The sequence below is a fragment of the Myotis yumanensis genome, unplaced genomic scaffold (genome assembly GCF_028538775.1).
Source record: "Myotis yumanensis isolate MYYU_CA2020_CCGP unplaced genomic scaffold, mMyoYum1.0.hap1 SCAF_2, whole genome shotgun sequence".
Lineage (NCBI taxonomy): Eukaryota > Metazoa > Chordata > Mammalia > Chiroptera > Vespertilionidae > Myotis > Myotis yumanensis.
Window position 1 is genome coordinate 166,773,628 of NW_027223753.1, and position 27,786 is coordinate 166,801,413.

The following is a 27,786-nucleotide window of genomic DNA, read 5'->3' on the forward strand; positions in this document are numbered from 1 at the left end:
TTTCTTTTTTTTTTATTCTGGGATTTATTTACCTTCTATGGCTGTCACTGGAGCTGAGAGCTGGCTTTAGCTCTGAGGCCGGCTCCAGCTTGAGGCCTCGGCTGCTGAAAGCAGGAATCTAGGGTTTGTTTGGGTTCTATAATTGCAACATTGTTTTGGTCCTGCTCAGCTCTAGCTCTGATGGCTGAAAGCAGTTTTCTGGGGTTTTTTTAGCTTCTATAATTGCAACATAGTTTCTTAGATGAAACTATGCTCTTAGAGAGCAGCTCAGAGGCCAGCAAGGCAGGTGGGGAACCTTGGCTTCATCCTTCACTGGAGCAAGCAAGCCTCCTGTTCGCTTCAGCTGCCTGGCTGCCTGCTGCCATCTTGGCAGGCAGTTAATTTGCATATCGCCCTGATTAGCCAATGGGAAGCATGTCGGAGGTATGGTTAATTACCATGTTTGTCTATTATTAGATAGGACTAGAGGCCCGGTGCACAAAAATTTGTACACTCGGGGGCGGGGGGGCGGTCCCTCAGCCAGGCCTGTGCCCATTTGCAGTCCAGGACCCCTTGGAGGGTGTCCACCTGTCGACTTAGGCCCACTCCCCGGGGGATCAGGCCTAAGCTTGCAGTCAGACATCCTTCTGGCAGCCTGGGAGCCCTCGGGGGATGTCCGACTAAAGGCTTAGGCCCCCTAGGGATCAGGTCTAAACCATTAGTTGGACATTCTTAGTGCTGCCACGGAGGTGGGAGAGGCTCCTGCCACCACCTCTGCGCTGGCCAACCATGAGCCAGCTTCTGGCTGAGTGGCACTCCCCATATGGAAGTGCACTGACCACCAGGAGGCAGCTCCTGCACTGAGCATCTGCCCCCTGGTGGCCAGTGCGCATCATAGCAACCGGTCATTCTGCCGTTCAGTCAATGTGCATATTAGCCTTTTATTATTATTATATAGGATGTCCCTATTTCCCCCCTTTTGCCCCCTCTACCCAGCTCTTGCCCCCCACTTCTCTCTGGCCATCACCATACTGTTGTCTGTGTCCATAGGTTGTGCATATATTCTTTTTGGCTAATCCCTTCTTTAAATTCACTTCTTTAAATTTTTATTTTTAGATAAGTGCTTATAACTGCACTATTATATATTTTCTATTATATCATTTAGAATTAAGATATGTTTTAATTGAACCCTTGTAAATTTCAGCACAATTTAATAAATTATACTAGAAGCAATTAGGAGATTTTTCATGTAATGCATACACATTTCAATTAATATTTTACTAATTTTTAATTTTTTAATATTTTAATTTGAAATAATCTCATACATGTAAAAAAAAAAACCTATAAAATACTACAGCATATTATATGTACCCTTCACCCAATTTCTTAGGTGTTAATAATTTAAACATAACCATTATACAACTAACAAAATTTGGAATATATTTTCTTATAATTTCTTTAATGTTATTTAACCCATTTACTTTGTTTTTGTTAATCTTCACCCAAGGATATTTTTCCATTGAATTTTAGAGAGAGTGAAGGAAAAGGGAGAGACACATTGATTGGTTGCCTCCTGCACATGCTTTGATAGGGACTGGGGATCAAGCCAGCAACTGAGGTACATGCCCTTGACTGGAATTGAACCTGGGACCCTTCAGTCCATGGGCTAATGCTCTATCCACTGAGCAAAACAGGCTGCAGCTTAATTCATTTACTTGTAATCTATATGTGTCTTTATATTTAAAGTGGGTTTTGTTTTTGATTCACCCTCATAATCTGTCTTTTAATTGGTGCTTTTATGCCACTGACTTTCAGAGTGCTTACTGATATTGTTACTACCATATCAGGCAGCTTCTGGGGCTTCTGGGGCGGGCCTGCCCTGGATGGGGGCGCACTAGCGGTTCACGCTGTCCTGCCCTGCCTGCAGTATGCAACTTAGCCGCCATCTTTGTTGGCGGTTAATTTGCATATCATGCTGATTAGCCAATGGGAGGCATAGCGAAGGTATGGTCAATTACCATGCTTGTCTATTATTAGATAGGATTTGCTGATGAAAATAGTTTTACCCCCTCGAAATGCCTGAGAAATTTTTCCAACTTAAATGCTTAAAACTAAAAACCTTTATTTCCCTAAGGAAAATAATCAATTCGAGACTATATATATATATATATATATATATATATGAGCTGTCATCTTAATTTTCTGATTTTCTTTTTCATGCTTTTATTATTGGCAATGTGCATAAGGCTGCCTGAATTATCTTTCTGAATTCAGGGGACACTAGAATATGTAAAATTCCTTGTGTGACAGAGACCAGAGATGTACTTTAAGGCTGAAGAAAGGAAATAATTTTCACCAAATGTACATAGTTGTGAAATGTATATGAGCAGGTGATTTTCATTTGCATTAGCCAAATATGAATTTGTTTACTTTTGACAGTTTTTGACCATTTCTTTGTAACTAATAATAAGGAAAATCTCTAAAAACTTTATTTTTCCATGAATTGATTTGGTTATTTCATGTGGTTTTCTTTTTGACAAATTGTTGCTGAGCTTTTAATATTAGTATCATTAATTAATACCTATAATGTATTATCCTATATAATAAAAGCCTAATATGCTAAGTATCCAGTAGTCCATTCATCCATTCAACCAATCAAAGCAAAAAATGCTAATGATATGCTAAGGCTGCTCAATTGCTCACTCTAATGTGCACTGACCACCAGGGGGAAGATGCTCTAACTGGTAAGTTAGCTTGCTGCTGGGGTCTGGCCGATAGGGACTGAGCAAGATGGGCCAAACACACCCTGGAGCCCTCCCGTGTCCCTCCCTGACTGGTCAACCTCCTGTGTCCCTCCCCAGCCTCAATTATGCACCAGTGGGATCCCTCAGCCTGGCCTGTGCCCTCTCACAATTCTGGACCCCTCGGGGGATGTCAGAGAGCCAGTTTCAGCCCTATCCTGCAGGCCAGGCGAGAGACCCCACTGGTGTATGAATTCATGCACGAAGCCTCTAGTTTATTTATAATAGAAGATAGAGTATGTCTTGAATCAGAAATTCCTTTTTCTTTAGCTCAGCTTTAATGTTTACTCTTTTATTTTATATCATTGTGTTTGCACACCAAGGTGGTATAATGGGAGCATATTATTTCATTTTCACTCCAAGATGCTTCAAGAGTATGTGTATCTAGCTCCAGTTATATCTGTTAAACTATTTCCCAAATGTTTCTCATCCTGCTGCTCTCACTCCAAACTCTCAGCAGCAGTTAGCAACCAAAACACGGATGGATTAGGTCATGATCTATGCATGAGGTTCTGTGGCAAGTGCTATGATTATGACTATGCACCCTTAAACTTCACCTTGGTGATTATAATAAAGCAGGACTTCTTTTGAAGTATGTGATGATCTTTGTAGACATCCCTGCAATATCACTACCACTTACATATGGTTGATGGAAACAATTTAATTAATACAATGGCCTCATTCCTCTGGAACAATTTTTCTTATTTTCCTGAAGCCTGATTCCACGTGTCTTCAGGACTTTCTCTCTCTTCCTCTATCTCTCACAGACACACATCACATTTGAGTTACCTCTGATAGAAATTATTCAAGTGAAGCGTTGTTATTAATTTTTCTTACTTTCCCCTGCAGTTATTATGTGGGCATGTGTGGAGATGGAGCCAATGACTGTGGGGTGAGTATAAACTACTTATGCTAATGCAGACAGTTTACCAATACCCCCCTTAAAACCACACAGTCCCCTGGGGTCTGTCTCTTCACCCTTCTGCCACAATCACTTGATTATTTGTGATTTCCCGATTTAAGACTGAGAAGGACATTACAAGACTAGCTGGTTTAAATCTCTCATGGTATCAATAAGAAAATGAGTCCAGAGAAGTGAATTCTTTTTTTTACCCGAAGTCACACAGTTGGTAAATCCTCAGTGGAGGAAAAGTTTGAAATGAATGATTAAAGATTTTGAATTATGTGCAAATTGCATTATTTTCTCATCCTGCTGCTCTTTTCTCATCTTGCTGCTCTCATCCTCATCCTCTCTGCCAAACTTATATTTCAGGGTTAATTTTTCAAAGTTGACTTTACCTCCACATTTTTACACTCAATGAAATCGTGTGTGTTTCCTACTGTTGAGTCAGCTCTGATTCTAGGTGACCCTATGAATATGTGATGTCTGTAATGTCCTGTCCTCGGTAGCCCTGCTCAGCTCCTGTGCAGTCATGCTTAGGGCTGTTCTTATGGGGTCAATCCATCTCATATTTGTCTTCCTCTCTCCCTGCTGCTTTCTATTTTCCCCAACATTATTGTCTTTTCCAAAGAGCCTTGCCTTCTCATGATGTGCCTGAAATGGGACAGCTTTGGTTTTGTCAATTTTGCCTTCAGCAATGTTTCAGGCTTAATGTGCTCCATTTGTTCATCTTTCAGGCAGTCCAGGGTATCTGTAGAGCTCTCCTCCAACCCCATATTTCAAATGAATCCACTTTTTTCTTATCAGCCCTGTTCACTGCCCAACTTTTGTATCTGAACATGGTAACTGGGCATATGAGGACATGGATAATCTTAACCTTGGTCTCCAATAACACATCTTTGCTCTTAGTAATCTTTCCCAATTCTTCTGTTGTAGCCCATCCAAGTCTCATCCTTCTCTTGATTTATTGGCTTCAGTCTTCATATAAATTGATGGCTGAACCAAGATAAGCAAAATATTTAACAATTTCTGTGTGTTTTTAGAACAAACTATTTAGTTGTTATACACGATAACAAAACCTAAATTTAATGATTCTCAGCAGAATACTTCTAATACACAATAGAAGGCAGTACATGTTTTATAATATTAGTTTTAAAGATATGGTTGAAGTAATACTCTACTTTGAAGATTTATGCACACAAGAAAATATTTTAGTAGCTAATGTGTGGGACAAGAAGTGAAGAGGATTGCTTTGTATTTTCAAAGCCTATTAGATACTTAAGATCTGGGTATTTCTTTTACTTCTCTCTCAAGTATTTTCTTCAAAGTTCTGTGTAAAACCATGTTCATAATTAGAGAACTATTATGAATTTTCCTGCCTTATACTTCATGAGAAACTAGTATTTAATCCACTCTTCAAAATTTAAAATGAGTGCCTAGTCTCAATTATGTGGAGTTTAGAACAAAACAAAGAAATCAAGTGCTAAAGGGGATATAGCGTCTGCCCCTAAAGAGTTAATTGTCTGGTGGGGGAAAGAATCATGCATAAAAATAACCCTAACATAAAGGAGATGGTACTAAATTATATGATAGAGATGCAAAATACTAAGAGAGAGGAGAGTAAGAAGGAAATATTTTAATATTTGTTGACCATGAATTTAGTATGTACCGGTTATAGTATCCAGGTACTTTGTAGTTCTACAGGGCAGCAGAAATACACAATCTTACTTTATGCCCACATATTCCTGTAGGATCAAGGGCTTTTTTTGGCCTCCTTATTGGTCACTGCTCTGTGCACTTTCTGAAAAGTTCTAGTCTTCTAAAAATTATTATTGTTACTATTATTATCCTCACCCAAGGATATGTTTATTGATTTTTAGAGAGAAGGGAAGGGGGAGAGAGAAATAAACATTGATGACAGAAACATTGACCAGTTGGCTCCTCCATGTTCCCTGACCAGAGATTGAACCCACATCCTAGTTAAGTGCCTTGACCAGGAACCAAACTTTTTGTTGTATGAGAGGACACTCCAACCAACTGAGCCACCTGGCCAGGGCTCAGTCTTTTTTTTTTTTTTTTTTAAGTATTTTCATTTGATATGTTCATAATTACTCTTAGAAATACAATATTTCTTTTCTTATTTTAAAATCTGAGTTGGCATTCAATATTATTTTCAGGTTAGTTTCAGGTGCACAACCCAGTGATTAGACATTTATATAATTTACCAAGTGATCCCCCTAATAATTCTAATAATTCTAGTACCTATCTGACACCAGACCTAGTTATTGCAATATTATTGATTATATTCTCTATGCTGTACTTTACATCCCCATGACTATTTTGTAGCTACCAATTTGTACATCTTAATCCCTTTGCCGTTTTCACCCAGCTCTCCAGCCCTCCTCCCATCTTGGCAACCATCAGTTTTTTCTCTGTGTCTCTGAGTCTGTTTCTGTGAACAGTTTTCAGTCTTGATGAGAAATGAATTAGTCTTCACTTCAATGAGGCAACACATGTACTGGTATGAGTCATTGATGAGTGTGATCTAGTTCCTGTGTCCAGGGAAGATGCTGTACGCCCCATATTTTATTCCAGCAGTTAGCTGGTTGGCTGGGTCAGGAAGCCTAGGGAATGGTGGGGTCTGGATTTATTTTCCTATTGATCATCAAGATGACCTGTTAAGTGTAAGAACTGTGATAATAAATGTTTATCCAAATGCTGTCATTTTTTAAATAGATTTATTGAATGACTACTCCTATTTACTTATTACTAGGGGCCCAGTGCACAAATTTGTGCATGGATGGGTCCGGCCAACCTGCCCCAATCAGGGCCAATTGGGCCGGGCTGGCCTGGGCAGTTGGCCGGCCCGCCCCACCCCCTGGTCGAACTCCCAGTTGAACTCCTAGTCAAACTCCTGGTCAAGGGGAAAATTTGCCTATTAGCCTTTTATTATATAGGATGTCTATATTCCACAACCAACACAGAGACATATACACATATACATGTGCGTGCGCGTGCACGCGCACACACACACACTCCATTCTTCTTCCTCTGAATCATTGTTTAATTGGCATCTCTTTAGTTGGTGAGTTAGTAGATCAGGGGAGAAAGGATATCCCAGGGGAAGGGACAACATAATCAGAAATCTAGGGGTGGAAGGGTGCAAAGTTATAAACTCTATAATGTTAAGAATAGCCTCATGGTGTTTAAGTGGTTAAAGCCTGGCCTGAGGAGTCATGGGTGTAACACGGATTTGTCATTCCAGGCTTTGAAAATGGCTCATGCGGGTATTTCCTTGTCAGAGCAGGAGGCATCTGTAGCCTCACCTTTCACCTCAAAAACAGCCAACATCGAGTGTGTGCCTCATCTCATCAAGTAAGCCACTTCTTCCTTTTGAACCCCCATGACTGATGGGCTCAGAGTCTGGCTCTAGGCAGAATTCAACTATAACTTAGTGATAATTGTCACAAGAGACATATGGGTAAAGTGCTATTGGAGCACCAAGCAAGGGAACCGTTAGTGCTGCTTGAGAATGCTGGTAAAAGCCACAAAAAGGTGACTTTGGCTGAGCCTTAAAGGATAAATGGCTGTGTCATGTGGAGAGCTGAAAGCTAGAGTTGGTATTTAAAAAGTAATTGCTTTTCTTATTTCTCCTTTCCTTTATGTTGTACATTGGGAGCTTACTGGAACCTTTCTCTCAGCAGTTGACAGGGTGAAGAAGCAGAAAGGGAACATTCCATCAGATAGCTTCCCCAAATAGTGTTATGTCCCGCCCAAAAAATTAATGAACATCCAAAATGATTTCATAAAATACTTTTACAATTGATTGGCAATAGTTAGGGAGGGGAAGGAATGAAAAATGGTTTATTTTCCCTTGCCTCCGCTCATTTCCGATGTCTTTACTCATATTTTAAATGTAGTTAAGAATAATACAATAGGTTCTATATTTGTACATAAGTCTTATTCTTCTGTTGCGGGGTAACTTTAGGTAACTTTCAGATCAATGGCCTTGAAGACATCATCAAATCTTGAGATATGCCCCAGGAAGTTCTCTGCCGTGTCCCTTGGTGCATCTGAATAGGCAGCTGCTGGCAGGAATCACTCAACTAAAGGCTCCAGGCTAGAAATTCCATGCCCCTGTCAGGAAGACAGCTAGACACTGGGTTGCTGCACCTGTGTCCTTCCACAGCCTTAAACATCATCACCTCCCCTGCCTTCTCTTTCTAACTCCCAGGTTCCCTGCTTCTGAGGACAATTTGATTCTTAGAGTCCCTCATCCAGGCTCAGAAGCTCAGAGTTCCTTCTACTCTTTCTTCTTCTTCACTCCTAGCCAACCTGGCATCATGTTTCACTGCTTTTGGAGGCTCTCTCCAAGCCTTTTTCTTGCTACCTCTAGTGCCTCACTCATTCATGTCATGGCAACTACAAAACGAGAATGCTCAGGACCCTTGCCCTCATTCATGCTTTCCATCATCAACACAGCTCCTGGAGCTCTTTTTCAATATTGTGTTTGGAAATATGTGGGATTAAGAATGAGACAAAACCTTGCCCCGGAGGACTTATATCCCAGTGAAGACTATAGATAGATGGAGATATCATCACAAAACAGAGGAACTTCTGCATGATAAGTGAGAGGTGCCCAATAAATTAGTTTTAAATAAATTAACATCCAACAATACAGTAACTTTCCTAGCAGTTTAGTATGATAGCTCTAGCCAGAGGGAAGGCATCAGCAGGAGAGCTGCAACTTAAAGGATGGACGGGATATCTGTGAACAGAAAAGAGCTGGGAGGGGATTCCAGGTGGGGGAATGGAGAGCCATATTTAGGAATAAGGTTTTAATTGGAGAGTGCAGGGCCCCAATAGTCCAATTGTGCTGTGAGGATTCTCATGTGGGAGTTGTGGAGGTGAAGCTGGAGCACCAGGTGTGGAGACCTTGCGTAGGGAGTTGAAACTCCAGGATGCTTGCACAAGGTGCCTGGTTGGTCCACCAAAAGGCAGTGGTATTTGAACTTCAGGTATTCTTTCTCACGCATGTGGCCTGATGCATTTATGAATGCAATAGACTGTTTTAAATTACAAGTCAGGATGCATGATTTCTCTAGTGGCAGATGGCTTAGTAAGATTTCAGGGTAGAAACTCTTTGCTTCTATATTTCATAGATTTATAAAAGTTAGATGTGGTTCAGCTCTGTTAGGCTCATTGTACCCTCGCTCTCCTTGATGCATGCTTATTCCGGAGCAAACATCCTCTAGAGCAGTGGTCGGCAAACTGCGGCTAGGCAAACCGCGGCTTGCGAGCCACATGCGGCTCTTTGGCCCCTTCAGTGTGGCTCTTCCACAAAATACCGACTTCTGCGCATGGGCTATGAAGTTTCAATCTCACTGTACGTGCGTGCTCGCACATGGTATTTTGTGGAAGAGCCACACTGGAGGGGCCAAAGAGCCGCATGTGGCTCACGAGCCGCAGTTTGCCGACCACAGCTCTAGAGGGACATGAGGTACAGTTTTAGATGCATAAGTCCAGATCCATGGGTTTTCATTTTTTCCTTTTGAAACACTGTTGTAGTTCAAGTCCTTTACCTTATTCATTTCTTATCATTGTTCCTCACACTACGCTGGATGCATCAGAGCATTCATTACTGTTTGTGGAATGCATAAATAAATTAATGAGCTGCTTAAGATTCATGCTGATTAGGAAAAGCAGTAATTCTGGAGGTCCATGCAAACATCCTTTATTCTTTACCTGCCATGTTTTTTTGCACTTTCCTTTGAGTCTGAATCTTATTTTTTTAAAAAAATATACACAATTACAGAAAATAAAGGCTGGAATCACAAAATTTATATCAGAAGATGATCCAGGCATCACATGCTTGCCCCTTCTCAGCTTGTCTTCTGCCCCACTCACTGTGCTGAAAACAAATGGTGGTGCCTCATAGCCTGGAAGAAGATAGCTGCCCACAGCATCTTGGCCCATCTCCCTCCTGGCCTTTCTCATTTGCCTGAGGCAAGGTGGTTATTATTTAGCTTTTAGGTTTTCCATCCCTTGTCCCTGTTCTGTTGACAGTCTCTGAGCAGTGCCGGTGTCCCTGTCACTGGGATGTGGGCCACCTCACTTGTGGATTGGCTTCTGCCTAAACAAGAGGAGGCTGCAGGAAGGGTTGTTTCCCAAGTTCCCACACCCCTATTGCACAACTGCCTCACCTGGTCTTCTTCAGCCTGTTGTAATCCATCACCCCACCAAGCCTCAGTTAAAGGAGCAATAGCTCAAGCAGAATTTTTTAAGGGGAGAAATATTTACTTTTTAAGCTGCAATTTTTACTTTGTCTTTATCTCTTTTGATCTTCACACCAGCTCAGATTATTACCCTGGGTTCTTCGTGGTGTATTGAAACCAACAAAACCTATTTTGTTTCAAATATTGGAGTCCCATCCACACTTCCTAAAATGCGAGAGCACCAGTACTTTAACTCTATGTCTCTAAGGGACTCAGGGACACACAGTTCAGTCCTCAGGAAGCAAGTGTTGTTCGGGTGCCATGAGTCACAGTGAAGTCAATGCTTGACATTTTCACTGTGTCATAATGTATTGTATTTATAATGTACATGTTAATCTACCTAACTCACTGAAAGCTTGTTGAAAATACAGACTGAGCCTGATTGATTGATATCCTCTATGACTCTTAGCATAACTCTGGTACTTCATAAACTCTAAATAAAGGTGAGTTTATAAATTAATGAGTGAGGTAATGATGAAAGGAGAGAATGAATGAGTGAGTAATTAAATAAATAGTTGAAATAGTTGAGAGGGTGAATCAGTGGTTAAGTGAATGTATGTCAATAGCTATTAAAAATTAAACTCCTTTTGAAATATAAAAGAGAATGGAAGATGTGTATCATGCATAATCAGTATTCTTATTTTTTCTTAAACAGAGAAGGCCGTGCTGCTCTGGTTTCATCCTTTGGGGTATTTAAATACTTGACCATGTATGGAATAATCCAGTTTATTGGTGCATCACTGCTCTATTGGGTATGAACCAAAATATTTTTTTCTAGTTCTAATTGCATTTACATCCCTGGTTTATTCTTGATGGGGTGCAGCTCCTACACAGGATTTAATGTTTTATAAATAAATGACAATTCTCAAAATAGATGTCTATAAACTGGGAACTTGGCATAGCTGTGCATGAAACAAGGAGCTAGAAATAAAGAGATGTGGCTCCGTTTTGTAGGAGTGTTGTTTTTTTCGAGACACTTGACCTCTTCAAGCCTCTATTTCTTCCCGTGGATAATGAAGAAAGCTTCAGAGCAGCCTAAATATAACTCAGCAGGAAATGGATCAGTCACCAACTGTGGAATATTTTTGGCAAAAGACTAAGAGATCAAAAGAAAGAGAAGTTGTTGAATTTGACTTTGAAAGATGCAAAGGCTAGAAAAACTTCCATGCCCAAACTTTGTTTCTGAACCTGCCCAGAAATTACACATTTAGATGTGCCATTAGTAAAGGATGAGCAATTCTTTAAAAAATGACTTTCTAAATTAAATGATAAAAATAAACACTTAAGAATTAATTAGCTGTATGGAAGAAATATGTTCAGGTTGAAAGGACACTTCATTAGTTCAGTCATAACTTGCTCTAAAGTAAAATGAGGCAACAGGTTCAGGAACCACTTCAGGTAGGGAATTAGTCTGCTGTTTTTCTGAGACATCTGAGAGGTGAATGAAAGGGCCATAGGACTCCAGCATCCACTACTAGCAAGGATCACATACACAGAGGGCTAAGGGGCAACTGAGTGCATAGAACCAAGACCTCGCTTAGGAGTCAGGAAGCCTAGATTCAAGTTTTTCCTCTATTACTAAGAACAAATTAGATCTTGTCCTTTGCCAAGCCTTTATCTGCCTCTGGAAAGTTAAGGCTGGCTGCTTCCCAAAGCCCTCTGTAATTCTATATAAGCTGCTCCTAGAATAAAAACTGAAACTGCTTTTAAAAATTCCTCCCTATTTCATCTCACCCTGCATATATATCATTTTACCATTCTGTGCAGAAAATAAGGGCAAAAGATATGAGAAGGGCAAAGGAGACAGAAGAAGAATTATAGGATGAGAGGGACACTGATGAACCATTTGCATCCTCTCAAAAATAGGAAAGCAGAACTTCAGTCCCCAAGTCTCATAGATAGAGTTGGAACCCTAGTCCATGCAGAAGCCATCCACCCTGATACTCTAGGCCTAAATTAGAAGGTCCCCCAAGGAACTGCACCTGGAAACTTCTGGGCCTTTTCACCCTGTAAGAGGCCAGAAATGTTTTTCATTTGCATATATCTGGTCTGTAAAGTAGTCAGAGTCAGATTATAATTTAGTGCTCATTCAATAGCTGTGTAGCAGATAAACAGACCTACTTGGCTGCAGAAGGAATATTGCAAGGCAGGTTCCTAGATACTGTTAACTCCTATTTGAATACTTCAACTCCATAAATGTGAACATAAAGGAAGCTCTGTGTCTATATAAATCTCAGAAAGGCAGGTGTGCCAGACTGAAGTTTGCAGTGGCTCACTTGGGGTAGGAGCACTTGTTTAATTTGGGAAAGTGAATGAACCCTCAAGAACACTATGGCGTAAACTCAAGCTACAAATAAAAATGGAGAGAAGCCTGTTGAGTATTTCTTGGCCTTGATTTTAAATTTTAAGTTTGAAATTCCCAGGGAACTTTTAGGTTTCAATATATTATGTTAAAAATTCAACCATTCAGGCTGACACTCTAGGTGCCAGAACTACTGTGGCCAGTAAGAGGGTGTTTCCCAACTGGCACACCCCCATTGCTAATATGGAATTAGGTAAAACACTGGGAAAACAGTGATCTGGTTTCATTCTCTCCAATAAGATGGTATAAACATAAGGTAAGTCACTTTCTTCTTAAGCAGGAGAGAAAAGTAACAGTTGCTTCTTGACTATTTTCAAAAAGTGTTAGAAATGCTAAAATGGCAGAAGCAATAGTCATGCCCACTTTTCTTTCCTTTTCAGCAACTGCAACTCTTTGGGAATTACCAGTATATCGTGCAAGATATAGCCATTACCTTGATGGTGTGTTTAACAAGTAAGCTCTTTAGTAAATAAACTATATTATTTGTATTTATCCATGACATTCTAGACATATTCACACAAGTAAGAGCTTCAGAAAAAGATGCATCTTAACTACAAAAACCTCATTTCCTATGAATTTTTTTGAAAGTCGTATTTGGGGAAAATTGAGGCTTAAAGTCCTCAAACATGACATTAAATATCCTGAAAACAAATAGGTTTTAGCCTCATAAAATTGTCAATGTATTCTGAGCTCTTTGTAGGTTTGTGCCTTGTGCATAGAAACATGTATAGGAAATCTAGAAAGGGAATCCTTAAAGCCCAAAGGTCACTTTCCATTATTCAGCTATGCTTCATGTTGATGTGAAACCAGATTCTTGCTTAGTCTTTGATGTGTAAGAAAAAAAATGCTAGCATTTTATTCTCGTGAAATTCTCTCAAAAGCAAGGTGTATGAATACATACAGCAGCTATTGCTCGTTTCCTTCCTTGCAGATGACACTGATACAGTATTTCTTATCAAAGAACTCAGGTTCGATATAACAATAAGTGAGAAAGGTGACTGCCTGAACAGAGTAAAGAAAAAGTATGATGCAGTCATCTCTTTTCCCTTGTTTAACAACGAAAGTGTTTTGAAAAATAACAGGTAAAACATCAGGCAGGGCAGGATATTAATAACTGTGTGACTTTCATGTTGAATCTTAAAACATAAAACTGATATTGAAGTCATTTATTATATCAATACAATGACAAAATTTATCAGTATCAGAGATGTAAGTAATATAAATTTTAATTCTTAGGATTGAAATGTCTATTCATAGCCCATAGAAATATTTTCTACACTAGAGGCCCGGTGCACGGGATTCATGCACTGATGAAGGGTGTGGCCTGCAGGGATTGGCCCACTGTGAGAGCGCCACTCATCCCAGTGAGCTGAACGACTGTGGACCCACCCTCTGAGCAGCTGCTCCCTGGTCAGGCATCTTTGTGGAGAGGGAGCACTAGCCTCTTCAGGGAACCCGGCTGGGGCTGGGCCCAGGGACAATAGCACTGAGAGGTGGGGGAGTAAGCCTCAGTCCCATGGTAGCCACGAACCCGCCTCCCAGTCTTCAGGGTCAGCTCTGCGAGCCTGGCAGCAGCAGTGCTGCATGGCCTTCAGGCATCCGGAGGAGGCGTCAGGGAGCAAGGAGGAGGAGCCTGGGGTGAGGAGGCTATGATCACAGCCCGGGTTCCTGCCCATCGGCCCAGAATTTGCAGCTGGAACAACTGCTCATCCCGGTCAGCCAAGTGATGCTCCCACTGTGGTAACACACTGACCACCAGGGGGCAGCTCCTGCATTGAGCGTCTGCCCCCTGGTGGTCAGTGTGCGTCATAGCGACTGGACGACCGGTCGTTCTGGTCATTCCGCCTTTCAGTTACCCGGCTTTTATTATATAGGATGTTATTAACATTCACATGACAAGATATTTTTGAATTAATAATATTGCTTTGCAGTGTTGGATATTTTTAAGTAATTTACATGTTACTTATGAATATGGTCAGTGATGCCATAAAGGAAAAAGAACACCAGGAAGTTCCAAGAGGTATTCTAGCAGTCAGTAGCATGAAGTTGAAGGCCATTGCCATCCTCCACTGCTCCCTATCTCTGCGACCTTCGGCAAATTATTTATAAAACAAATAACCTCCTCATAGAAAATGTCTTCACAGGGTTGTGAGAATCAGATAAAAGAATACATGTGAAGTAAAATAATACAATGCCCCACATACTATGAGCACTTGTTACAAAATTAATATCACCACGTGCTTCTATATTCTTTTTCTTCTTTTGCAATGATGCTAATTTGGTGAGCCCTTGAAAAGAATTTGACTGTGTACAAGTAGACTGATTAGAAATCCAAAACATTGGGTGGTAGTCTTAGCCTTTCCTCAGAATGCCAGATGACCTTGAGTAAGTTATTTTGAGCTCTTACATATTTAATTTCATGATATCGGTTATGAATTTGACTCCCATGGCAGGGGGTATACTTTACTTTTTCCCATGGCAATATCCTGTTGATTTTCATGCCAGTTGGCCAGTTAGCCTCTCATCTCAGAGTAGGCTCAGTGGGAAACTTGGAATGACTCAAGGCAGAATCATTGTTGCCAGTGGGAGAAAAAGTCTTAAAAGGGTAATAGATCAGAAGCATGATGTTCTATCAGAATGGCAGCACTTTATCCAAATATTATTCAACAAACATGTAGCTAGTTTGGTAAATGGGCTGGGCTCAAGGGATAGCTGAGAAATGGAGTCAAGAAACAGTTATTTTTGTTTTATTTTTCCCTCTGCCTTTAAGCACTATTGCTTTCCCATCCCTATAAGCTCAGTTATCCCATAGGCAGATCATTTCCTGGTCAATTCCAGTTATTAAGTGAACTCATCTTTAGTTATAAAACACCTAGGTATTATAAATTAACATTTTGAGTTTTCATCTAATTCAGAGCTTTGCTTTCCCTATATCAAGCCTGACCTATGGTTTGGAGCAAGCAGTAGGTGAGAAGGCCATGGTCTCTGCTTTCCTTGCAATGGTCTCTATTCACCTAAATTCAAAATCTGTTACAGGGAATATGAGAGCAACAAGAGCAAAGAACTTTTTATTTAAGCAGGAGTGTTGTAGTTGTCTCCTAACATGGCAGACATCTCCAGTTCAGGCAATGTGTAGGGGGCCCATGGGTGAGTTCTTGGGTTCTTCAGAGAGTTTCTGTGGATTGGTCTGGACTAGACCTCTGCTTGACATAGTGGTGCTCTCTCCTTCTGACTCCTCAGAATTCCTTTCAGCAACTGCCTTCTCGTGGTACATACCACAAAGCCTTTTTTTATTGCAGGGTCCTCTCGCCCCAGATGACTGCCTCATTGGGCAGATTCTTCTCAAGACACCTCTAGTTTGGTTAATTCCTATAGCTTCTGCTTGTGCTACCTATTAGTAAACGATAAAGCTTGCTCTCACTGCTACCCCCTCTCCCTTCCCTCTGATATTTCAACCTCAAAACCATTTCTCTTAGGGTGGTTCTTATGACCTTCACTTCTTTGGGTTAGGGTGATGCAGGAAAGAAAAACACAGTTCTTGCTCCTCCTAAAAATTCCCTTTTAAAAATCTCTTGATAATCTCTAGTTTTCTTTGATATAGTCTGTATATAGGTAATTGTGTGTGTACGGGGGTATGTTTGCATGCTTACAGTTGAAGGACCAATATGGATCTCACTTAGTAGGTACTATGGAATTATGGTAATGAGCTAATTTCTTTACAAAATGAAAAGCCCCTCACCATCCTTAGCTATGTCCATCTCCTACTATGTGTTAGGCATGCACATGCCTGCTGTATAAAAGACTGATCACTAAAGTTCAGAATTTAGTGGGGGATTCACATACATGAATGAATGAAATGCAAATCTAAAGTAGTGAGTGCCAGGAAACAAGAAGTTCAGAAAAAGCAGAGTTTGCTTCTGATAATCTGAGATTAGGAAGGAGATATTTATGGAGGATAGAGAGAGAGATGTTTAGGATGGCTTCATGGAAGAGGTAGCATTTATAACAAAATAGGAAAGATAGATAGATTTCAAACATTATTTTACTAAAGGAAGGGAACAAAGTAGAACAAAACAATATGAGCAAGAGAGAACAGACAAATATGGAGCATGAGTTTTTCAATTTAACCACACTGTAGGACATTTGAAAGAAACATCAAGAGATAAAATTTGAAAGATGAGTTGGGTCAGATCACAGAATCTTGACTACCAGGCTGAGAAATGTGGACATTCATCTGCAGGTGTTAAGAGTCATTGGCAATTAAATGATCAACGCAAAATCACTTTTACCAAGGACCCCTACATGTCCAAATTCCCAGGTTATGGTTGTGACCTTAAGCTTGAGTTAGTATGAGACAAAAGACAATACTATCACACATTTAATTTATTTATATACTTACTTATCTTATACACACCTGCTTTGGTTCCACAAGATTCTGAATCAACACACAAAGGCGCCTAATAAAACAAGATATAATACAGGAGTAGGCAAAAGCAGGTTTACAGTTGAATTGTGACAGTCTTTTTAGTTAATAAAGCTATTGTAATAATCATAATCTGCATGCATTTTTGCATACAAATAATTGTAGTCCTACTTTTGCCCACCTGTGTATATTAAAGGGAAAATCCAGCAGAAAAGTAAGATGAAGTCAGGGAAGTCAATTAAAATAATATATGCCTTGAAGTCCAATTTGACTCTAATAGGCCTAGAAGTCCTATTGAAAGGAATTTGTCCTTGCTACTCCTTTGTTCTCTTCAATAAGATACACTCAAATTAGATCAAGAAAATAGAGGAATATAATTCTAAAAAATCTGAGAACAGAAATTCAGAAACACCTGGCCCCGAGGAGGGCCAAAACACCCAAGGCTGCTTTCTTAATTTCCAAGAGACCAACTTGTCTCTTGATTCTTCTTTCTTTTCTTACTGTTTTCATCTGACTTCTACTCATTCACCTTGCAAATGACCCTAAATGGTGACTCCTTTGAATCTCTATTTTCTTGATCAGTGATTCTCTCTCATTATTGATATTTCTATCTCTCTCCTTCTCCCTTCCTCTCTGAAATCAATAAAAATATATACTTTAAAAAAAGAGAGAGGAGCATACCTACATTATATCCAAATGATGCTGAACAACTAAGATCTGTACCTTGAGAATAGGAATGAAAACTGCTAAGTTCTCCCATACAGCAGGCCCTGTGCTAGGTTCAGGAAGGTCCAAAAGTGGCATAAGACAGGTTGTCCCCCCTCAGGGAGCTCATAGTCTGCTGAGTGTATGTGTAAACAACTCAATTTAATGCAAGACACCTTCACCTTAGTGGCAATATGAGCACTATGCTGTGCAAACTCAGAGAAGGTAATGATTAATCCTGAATAAAATATATCATTCCTCTGCATGCACTCTGATAGCATATATCATCATCATCATCATCATTTTAAGGAAACCTGGACAATTCAAGGAAGCTTTTCTGGCTGCTGAGAAACAATACTGCTATCCAAGCTTGTATTTCATGGATCCGTTTTACCGTTTTTAATTCATGAGACCCACACCACTGCATTATGCTGTAGAGTGAAAAACGCTGAGTTTACACCATTCATACACTGTGGGTATTTAAACAAAGGACTCTACTTCTCTGAACCTCAGTTTCTTCACCTACAAACTAGGAGATAAAATACCTATTTTGTATTGCTTTTTGAGGAAATACTAGTAAAGACAACATGTACAAAACACTAACCTGGTCTCTGGAAGCTAGTAGGAGTCCTAAAATGGTAGTCATTATTTTTAAATTTATCTATAGTCAGGTGTACAGAATCCTTGTCAGAAAGTATTAGGCATTTCTAATTTGGAAAAAGTTAAAATATTCTTTATATAAGGGCTCTGAATCAATCAGTTATTGTCACAAATGCTGCTTAACAAACTACCCTCAAAAGTCTTAGGCTTACAATACCCACTCGTGGGTCTATAGGTTGATTGTCATTCAACATGCATATAGGTGGGCTCAGCTAAGCCATTCTGCTTTAGAATGTAGGTGAGTTGGTCTTGTTCCAGGCTACGTGTTTGATTCATGTCTGCTCCATATTTTTCATCCTGGGGCCAGGCTGAATGAGCAGACCTAGGCATGTTCCCATTGCAGGTCACAGAGAGCAAAGCAGAGAGCAAGCCCAGCTGTGCAAGAAGGCCTCAGACCTCTTATAACATTTCTTTGGTCAGATAAAATCACTCAGTGAAACCAAAATTAAGGAGTGGTAAAGTCTACTTTGCCCAGATGAGACCAGTAATTCAATCTATCTTAGTCTCTGTATAAAAAGAAATGCCAGAAACCCAATGTGCATCTGAGAAAGAGAAGTCCAAAGTGGGAAAAGTCAGGTGCACAGGTGCAATTACACCTCTTTTCATTACCCATGGCCTCTTTATGAACTCTGTGGCCACATTCTACCTTGTGTATTGAAGTGCAGTAAGAACTCCAAGCACTGCAGCCTCTGCCTTCTGTCTTCTTACACATGAAGGACAGTCTCCCTTCGCCTCTCCTCAGCTCTGACCACAGCCCACATTGTGTGTCCCTTTCTGTGTGCCCTTTAATGACTTCTCACGCCAGCTACCCAGATTTAGGCCAAACTTTGCTGGTGGAGGGCACAACCTCAACAAGGCTGCCCTTACTTCAGATACTAGCTTTAAGTTAGGGGGTTCCCATGCCACCTGCACTTCTGACCAGCTGGCTACAAATTTGGAGTTTCTCACTAACCTCTCAGATTCAGTAATTCGCATCAACATCTCACAGAACTCAGAAAAGTGCTACACATATGATTACAGTTTTGCTATAGCAAGTGGATACAAATCAGAACCAGTTAATGTGAGAGACTTAGAGGGAAAGACCTGGGAAGGGTCCCAATATTCCATTGTCCTCTCCGTGGGGAGTCAGTTTGCCTTATCCTCCTGGCAAATCAATGTGTGATAATATGCATAGGATAGCCAAGCATGGAAACACACCTGACCTCCCATGTGTGGAGTTTCCATGGCAGTTCCATTATTGAGGCATAATTGATTTAATCATTGGCCATGAAGTTGAACTCAATCCCAGCTCCTCTTCTCTCTCTGAAGATCAGCCTGATGTCAGGAGTTTAAAGTCCCAATTCTCCAATCACACAGCTGTTTTTTGTTTTGTTTTGTTTTGTTTTGTTTTTTTGGCATGCCAGAACCCATCCTGAGTCATCTCCTTAGCACAAACTCTCTTAAGGTTCACCATGAGTCATTTTGTTGGCATGAGCTATCAGGACTCACTATGAATAACAAAGATACTCCTATTGACTCAGAAAAATCCCAAGGATTTTAGAGGGTATATCCCAGAAAATGGGGTTAAAAGCCAACCCAATTCTTTATTCCAAGGGTTTTGAGATAACCTCCCAATAGCCTGGGACAAAGGCCAGACAAAATCTTTATTACACAGCCCATCTATGTCTTCTATTAGACTGCAAGCTCTTTGATAGCAGATGAGAGTCCTTCTTCTCAGAATACCCCATAACTTCTAGTCCAGCACCCTCTTGGGAAATATTGCTTAAATTGGTAAAGGTAAAGGCTTAGTCATAGAGCTTTAGGGTAAATGAGTTGGAAGAGCCTTTGGAGACCTTGTAGACATTCCAACACATTCATTTTACACGGAGAGTTTAAAATGATTACCCCAGAAAACACATTGAGCAAACTGAAAAACTACTTTAGAGTTTTATTATCCCAAACTGGACACCCAATGTCCATCACAAACCTAAGCATACACACTTTATTTTCTTCCTCACATCAAAGAAATCAGTGATAAGTTATGAAAAGGGAAAGGTGACAGATATGAAGGCAAGAACTGAAACATGACTATGATATAAACCTTTAAATGTGATGTATCTAATTTCTGACCTTCCCATGCTTCTTTCCTGTTCTGCCCTAAGCAGTGCATTCCATTTTCATATATATATATATATATATATATATATATATATATATATATATATATATACTTGTTAGAATGTGTGGCTTCTCAGGAGGATGTAGATACTATATTTTAACATTCTCATCTGGAAGCAAGATTTTTTTATGAGCTCTATTTCCTAGTAGTTCTCCATTGAGACACATTTCCAGGAGGGAACAGAGCACATCTCTAACATTTATCCTGATAGATAGAAATACTCAGAGAATATTTGCTGAATGAACAACAGAACAAATGCTTTTTTAAAAAATGTGCTACCCTATGAAGATTAGTCTACCTAGATGCTCTCTTATGCTCCTCCTCTTAACTCTCCACTTTCCCATCATCACTGAGAAGTAATAGGAATGCTTATTCATATGAAAGGCCACCCTTCTTCTCTTATATACCATTCCTGCTAAGTCTGGTTGTAGAGAAAATATTTGCCCCATACAATATGGTAAATTTACTAATTACAGAACTTTTTAATCCATACTTTTCATTTCTGAAGGTAAAACCAAAGGAAAGAGGCAAAGCCTGATAGCATTGGATCTGCAACTGGACAATGTGCTTTCCTAGATACAAATTCTCAACTCACATGTGCTGAATCTGAGCCATAAGGCAAGACTCAAAATAATATGCATCTCAATCTTTTATTCTCAACAATGAAAGTGTAACTGGGAAAAATGCATTTCTCTTTCAGTGAGTTCAACTCATGCCTACCCAAAGCTGGCTCCATATCGACCAGCAGGACAGCTCCTCTCTCCCCCTTTGCTGCTCTCAGTCCTGTTGAATACCTGTTTCACCTGCATTGTGCAGATCTGTGCATTTCTCTATGTGAAGCAGCAACCCTGGTACTGTGAGGTCTACAGATACAGGTAATGGTTAGTTCCTTACTTTTCCTTTCCGAAAGTGATATGATGACTACCAATGACATTGTACAACTGGGTTTGAACTATACCCTAAAATTTTAATTAACAAAAGTTGTGTCTCCACACTGCAAAATACCAATGGTGAGGTAGATCACAGAACACAGTTGATGGGTGGAGTCCTGTGGTGAGCCATGTGGAATGGATAGGAGAAATTTTACATTGGTTGTTGAGATATAGATCTGACAGTTGGTTGGCTGAATTAACTCCCTGGTAGATTGGATATCATATAGACCAGAAGTGGGCAAGCTTTTCTTGTAGAGGGACAGATAGTAAATAGTTTTGGCTTTGTGGGCTAGATGGTCTCTGTTGCAACTTCTCAACTCTGCTGTTAGAGTGAAAAAGCAGTCATAGACAGACAACATGTAAACAAGTGGATGTGACTATGTTCCATAGACCTTCATTCACAAAAACAGTTGGTGGGTTGGATTTGGTGAGTGGGCTGAAGCCAGCTGGCCCCTGATATGTAAGAGATTTGCTTAAATTACTTTGGGAAAATCTTTCCAATTCCCAGAGCTTTAATTTCTTTAACTATAGATTAAGGATTAGCTGAGGTGAACTATGCCATAGATGTTTAACTTATTTTTTCCAATAAAGCTTGCCTGATCTCCAAAAGGAAAGGCAAGCCAAGTGCTATTCTTTTTGAAGTCGGGCTTGTACAAACTCCCCCTCACTCCACTGTGGTTGTGAAGGCATCAGAACTCCAAGAACCAGTGAAAGATAGTTTGAAAAGTACCAAATGATGTCTAAAGTTGTCATTTAGACCTCAAAGTCAGAAATTCAACTACTACTTGAAATATGGAAGTCATTTTTGTTTCAAAACCAGATTTCCCCCCAAATTGCAGTGCACATATTCAGAGAAGTAAAGGTCTGATGAAATCCAGGAGACAACATGGTGTAGGCAAAAGGATGATGGATGGGTAGTCCTGCCTCTATCATTAATTAGCTAAGTCATATTAGTCCTCAGCTTTCTTATCTTCAATGTAAGTATATTGAATTAGATATCCTAGTTTAGTGTTAAACTCTGTACTTCAACCCTTCTAGTTTATCTGTCCACTTTGTGCAAGAATGCTTTCTTAACTACTGATTGTCTCATTAATCTATTAAGCAACCTTTAACTCAACATCTCCTCTATGCAAAACACATTTTAGAACTCCAGGGAGCCAAGAATAATAAGACTTCAGTCTTGCATTTGAGGTCACAATTGGAAAAGTTACTTATTAACAATTATAATAGCAAAAAGTTTTAAGTTGAATAAGAAAACTGTTGGAAACTGATTTGTGGGTTTGATACTGAAAAAAATAAACATTGCTCAAAGCTCCATCAGAAGTGGGAAAGCCCATATCTTAAATATTTTTCTGAGCAAATGCTATGTGGCATCACTGTATTAGGTGCTAAGGATTTGTTGAAAATCTGAGTAAAACAAAATAAATAAATAAATAAAACCAAAAGGAAAACTCCATATTCAAGGAACTCTAATCCCAGGACTGGAAAATAAAAACATGTGAATGAATCCTTGCAAAACAATGCAGCACTAAGAGGGAAAAATGGAGGCACTGGTTATGCTGGCCAGCAAATGTAAAGACATTCAGAAGGAATAGCACATATGACCCCAGAGGTACGCAATTGGTGATTTAGGGGGTGGGGGGCAGGGAATATTCTTATGTGTTCAGAATATAAGGAGTCTATAAGGGCTAGCAAAAGATAAGGCTGGAAAAATACATTGAGATCAGAGTCTGGAGGTCTTCTGGACCTGCCTAGGAAGTTTCAACAATTTATTGGCAAAACAAAGCCATAAACACTCATAAGCAGGAGAGTGTTATGTTCAAATCCTCTGGAAGAGCCTTTGGTTGTGTGAAGAGAGAGTGGGCAGATTGAAAATCAGGACTCAGTATACCCCATCTAGCCTGATTTTGGATGCTTAGCAGGGTCAGGCTTGGTTGGTACTTGGATGGGAGACCCACACACACATTTACTCTGAATTAAAAGGAATTCCATAGAAAATGGCCACTCAAGCCCTTTCCATACCGATCACTTTTTCTAAATGGAGTGCTGCACAAAGAACAATCTTGACTTCCTCTGAATTTTATTTCTGTTTTGACATTGCAAGAGCTTTATGTCTTGGTAGTTATTGGCTGGAACAGTTTGAAAGCTGAGGTTCTGTGGTAGCGGTAAACTAATTTTTTCCCACCAGCTGGAGAAAAATGAAATAAAAAGCCCCATAAATGCTGGTGATTCTTTTGTAGTGAGTGCTTTCTGGACAACCAAAGTAATTTCTCAACAAATATGAGTTTGGAAAGAAACTGGACTGGAAATGCAACTCTGATTCCTGGTTCAATTTTAAGTTTTGAGAGTACCACACTGTGGCCCATCGGGACCATTAACTGTATCACAGTAGCATTTATCTTTTCTAAGGGAAAGCCATTTCGAAAACCCATCTACACAAACTGTAAGTATATGAAGTTTACTTTTTCTTTTTGAATATTATTTTTCTCCTCCCCCTCCATCTCCCCAGAGTGCAACTCACTGAGGTGATTGGCTGAGAGGGGAACCATTGCATTGATCTAAAATTGAGTACTAAATGGTCATTTTCATGGGTGGAAGAGCCCATGGGAGAAACCTGCTCATTGGCATGGGAGCACATGCACTATTGAATTGTCACATGAGTCCTGCCCTATTGTGAGCCATCAAGAAGGAACTTAAGTACCTACGCATATGTCAAAATATTTTGTAAAAGTCTTTCCAACCAAGTCAAATATAACCTTGTAATAACTTATAACATTGAGGAAGTTACTTTAACAATTCTGTGCATCTCTTTAATCACCCGTGAGGATGAACATGTATCCATGTTATTAGCCATTTCTTCCTTTCTGAATTTCATTTTCATTTTTATTAATTCGTTTCTATTGGGTTGCTGTTATATTTCTTATTTATTTGTATGAGCTGTTTATCCTTTGGGATTTTTCCATTGCCTTTATGCACAATTTTTTTCTCATTGCAAAATCAGATGATCATTTATTTAATTTTTTAAAAATTTCTTTTAATGCTTTTTAAAACCTAATGTTAATTTGGGATATGATTTAAAGTAGAGATCAAACTAGTTTATCTGATTAGTCCCTAGTTTTCCCAGCAGATTTTATTATTTAATATTTATTTTAGTCACTTATTTCTCAACTCAATGTAATGCCACCATTATCATAACTATATTCATGTATATATTTATGGTTTTCTCATATGCATAATTTATATTCTGTAAATTTTAATATTATATTTATGTTATATACCAGGAGTTAGGAACATCCGGCCATGGGCCATATACTAGTAAGGCCTGGGAAATCATTTGGTCTGGCCCTACCAAGGCAGTTTGTGAGTTAATTAAATGTTTGACCAAATAAAGCAGGCTACTTTTTAATTTAATAATTTTGTATGGTCCACAAATGATATTATAAATATCCAAATGGCCCTTGGCAGAAAAAAGGTTCCCCACCTAGTTATACTATATATTAATTTTTATAAGATTACTATTTTCTATACTACCTGCTCTGTTTTATTGATATACCAGCCTATTCTTGATCTACCACTTGGCTTTAGAAATTAGACTTTTATATGTTTTTATAAGTAGTAAGGTTGGCGTATCCTTGTTACTCTTCGTTTAAAAAATATTTATTACTTTTCTTTCTTGTTTATTCTTCCAGAAAAACTCTAGAATAAATTGTCAGGCTTTTAAAAAAAATCCCCTTTGGGAAAAATGTATTTGTTTACACACTTTAGTCTCCACATTTAAGAACATATCATGTCTCTCTATATCTTTATGCTTCCTGTTAAATCTCTTAGTAAATATTTGTTGTGTTCTGCACTATAGATCCTGCACACTTATTTAAGAAACTAATCCTATACTTTTTTGTATATTTTTCTGTCTTACCATAGAGTCCAGAATTTTCAGGACAATGTTAAATAATAGTGGTAATAGCAGATAGTTCTACCCAGGCTTCTGAAAACTACTAGAACTATATTTATTAATAAATATAATAAAATATAATAATTATATTTACTTATAAATATAATTTTGAATATTGTTCAAGGTAGGCTATATCATGAAATTATCCTATTTCCAATAATTAGAAGTGTGTTTTAAAATCCAGAATGGGAGATTCATTTCATCAAACACCTTCCTGTCACCTGCTGAGACAATTATGCTCTTTGTTGTCCTGGTGACCAAGTGTTAGTCTATTATATTAATAAACTTGACATTAAATCATCTTCACATTCTTGATCAAACCCCACTTCCTTGTGGTGGGTTATAAATTTTACTAAATTAAATTTTTTACTTTTTATATCTACGCTAGAGGTCTGGTACATGAATTTGTGTATGGGTGGGGGCCAGGCAGGTGGGGGGAGGGGCCGAGGGCAGTTGGCCAGCTGCCCCCACCCCTGATCAAGGTGTTGGGGGCCAATCAGGGGCCAGGCCAGCCAGGGGGTGGGCCCGATTAGGGCCCGGATCAGGCTGGTTGGCTGCCACAGTGCCCGTCATAGCCACTGGCTGTTCTGGTCATTCTGGCCATTCCACTGTTTCGGCTGCTGGACTTTTATATATATACTAGATGCTCAGTGCACGAATTCGTGCATGGGTGGGGTCCAGCTGTCCCGGCCCCAGTGGGGCCAAATCAACCCCTATGTCAAACATAGCTGATAATTTAAAATGAAAAAAGTTCTAACCAATAGAATAAATCATATTCTTTCGAGGTTATATATGTCAAAGTTCTTGGAGCTACTATTAAAATATTTAAGCAATTTTATATTGATACAACAGAAAAGTCTTTGCCCTTCTTAACAGCCTTTGGCAGAAGATCAACTTATGATTGGTTATTAAAAAAAAGTATAGATTAAATTTTTTTCAACTACAGTTTATATTCAACACTATTCTGCACAGCAAAGTGGGCAGAAAATCACACACTTTACAGAGTGGTCCCCTGTTGCCCCAAGTACCCACTTAGCCCCACACACATACATCATTTCATTATTAACTATATTCCCTATGCTGCAATCTACATCCACATGACTATTCTGTGCTGCTGATTTGTAGTGCTTAATCCCTTCACCTTTTTCACCCAGTCCCCCAACCCTCCTCCCCTCTGGCAACTGTCAATCTGTTCTCAGTAGGGTTAAATTTTTATAGAAACAGGTGTGAATATTCACTTATCTGAAAATAATCTGTAATGGCTTGCCCAGGACTTTTCTTTCCAAATCACCTGTATAAACAGCCCGATTCTTTAAATTTCCTCATCAATAGTGACTAACCAAGGAGGGCAGCATTCATTTCAGTTGTTCATTACATTTTGCAACCAAAGCTGACTTAAAGAAGAGAGCCTTATAGTTTTGTTTCCACACTGCTCATTCATGCACTGGCTGCTTTTCAGATCATTAGTCTGAGGACAGTGTGATATGCACTCAGTTGCTAGTGAGCACCAGGCCTTTATCAGGATGGACGTTTGAGGCACCATCTCCCCAACATCTGGGTCCCTGGGACTTGGAAACAATGACGTAAATGAACAATCCACATAGCCATTTCCTGGGATCTTCTTGTCACCAAGCTGCTCAGATTGCTTAATTTGGGGAGATGCAGCCCCAGGTTTTCTCCTCTTAGCCTCACGTCCTTCCTGAGCAAGCCCGGGTATTCTCCAGGAGGCACTGTATCTAGCTGTGTATATAAAGTGAGGTGTAGATTACTATGACGGTGGGTGTAGATGAACAAGGGTGAAACCAGAGCTCTGGTTGTTTAAAAAATTAGGGCCTGCAGTAGAGGAGTAGTTGCCTTTGATTTTTCCTTGATATGACCTATGTAGAGTTGAGGGCCAGTAGACAATCAACACTGGAATAATGAGCATAAGAGAAAACCTAGTTCTTTTGTTTATAATTTTTGTTTGTTTGTTTGTTAATTCTCACCAGAGGATATTTTTTCATTGATTTTTAGGGAGAGTGGAAGAAAGAGGGAAAGACAAAGAGAGAAACATCAGTGTGAGAGAAACACATTGATTGGTTGCCTCCTGCATGAGCCCTAACCAGGGCCCAGGCCCAGGAGGAACTTGCAACCAAGGAACGTGTCCTTGGCCAGAATTAACCCGGGACCCTTTGGTCCGCAGGCAGACGCTCTATCCGCTGAGCCAAACCAGCTAGGGCTGTTTATAAATTTTGAGGATTATGAGAATCATTGATGTCATGGAAACACTGATTAAATGCTACAGTAATATTTCTATCAAAGCATTTCCAAGTCACCCTCTACAAAGTACCTAAAAGCTCTGATGGACACAGGAGTGGATGAGGTTTGGGGTAAGAGCAGTAATGTTGGCACATTGCATTCTGGGAAGTTTAGCTCCCAAAAGTAAAGCAGTTTTGGCAGGCTGGGGAGAGAGAACCCAGCCAATGTGCAGGCTAGTTTTTCACTTACTCTTTCAATTTAGAGCCCCAGAGAGAAGCAAGTACAAAGTCACTTTCAAGTGGTTAGTCTAGTTGATACATAAATGAAGATTATGCAAAGATCATGATATACTCCATAAGAAATAAAATGTTATAAGGGAGAATTGGGGAACTTTAAAGAT

At 39.6% G+C, this 27,786-nt stretch overlaps 2 protein-coding genes across 9 annotated transcripts in view; one reads left to right on the top strand and one right to left on the bottom strand.

Annotated features, from left to right (window-relative positions):
• Nucleotides 1–27,786, top strand: part of ATP13A5 (ATPase 13A5) — a 105,297-nt gene that overhangs the window by 70,690 nt on the left and 6,821 nt on the right. For 4 of the 8 annotated variants that reach the window (XM_070406552.1, XM_070406553.1, XM_070406554.1 and 1 more), the window contains 6 exons: nt 3,630–3,672; nt 6,947–7,056; nt 10,612–10,708; nt 12,699–12,771; nt 20,965–21,139; nt 23,437–23,639. In XM_070406552.1, coding sequence (XP_070262653.1) covers nt 3,630–3,672; nt 6,947–7,056; nt 10,612–10,708; nt 12,699–12,771; nt 20,965–21,139; nt 23,437–23,639 — 701 coding nt within the window. The remainder of the gene's footprint in view (nt 1–3,629; nt 3,673–6,946; nt 7,057–10,611; nt 10,709–12,698; nt 12,772–20,964; nt 21,140–23,436; nt 23,640–27,786) is intronic. The other 4 variants (XM_070406559.1, XM_070406558.1, XM_070406557.1 and 1 more) reach the window with 3 other exon arrangements.
• Nucleotides 1–27,786, bottom strand: part of PLAAT1 (phospholipase A and acyltransferase 1) — a 64,017-nt gene that overhangs the window by 3,200 nt on the left and 33,031 nt on the right. The window lies entirely within an intron of this gene.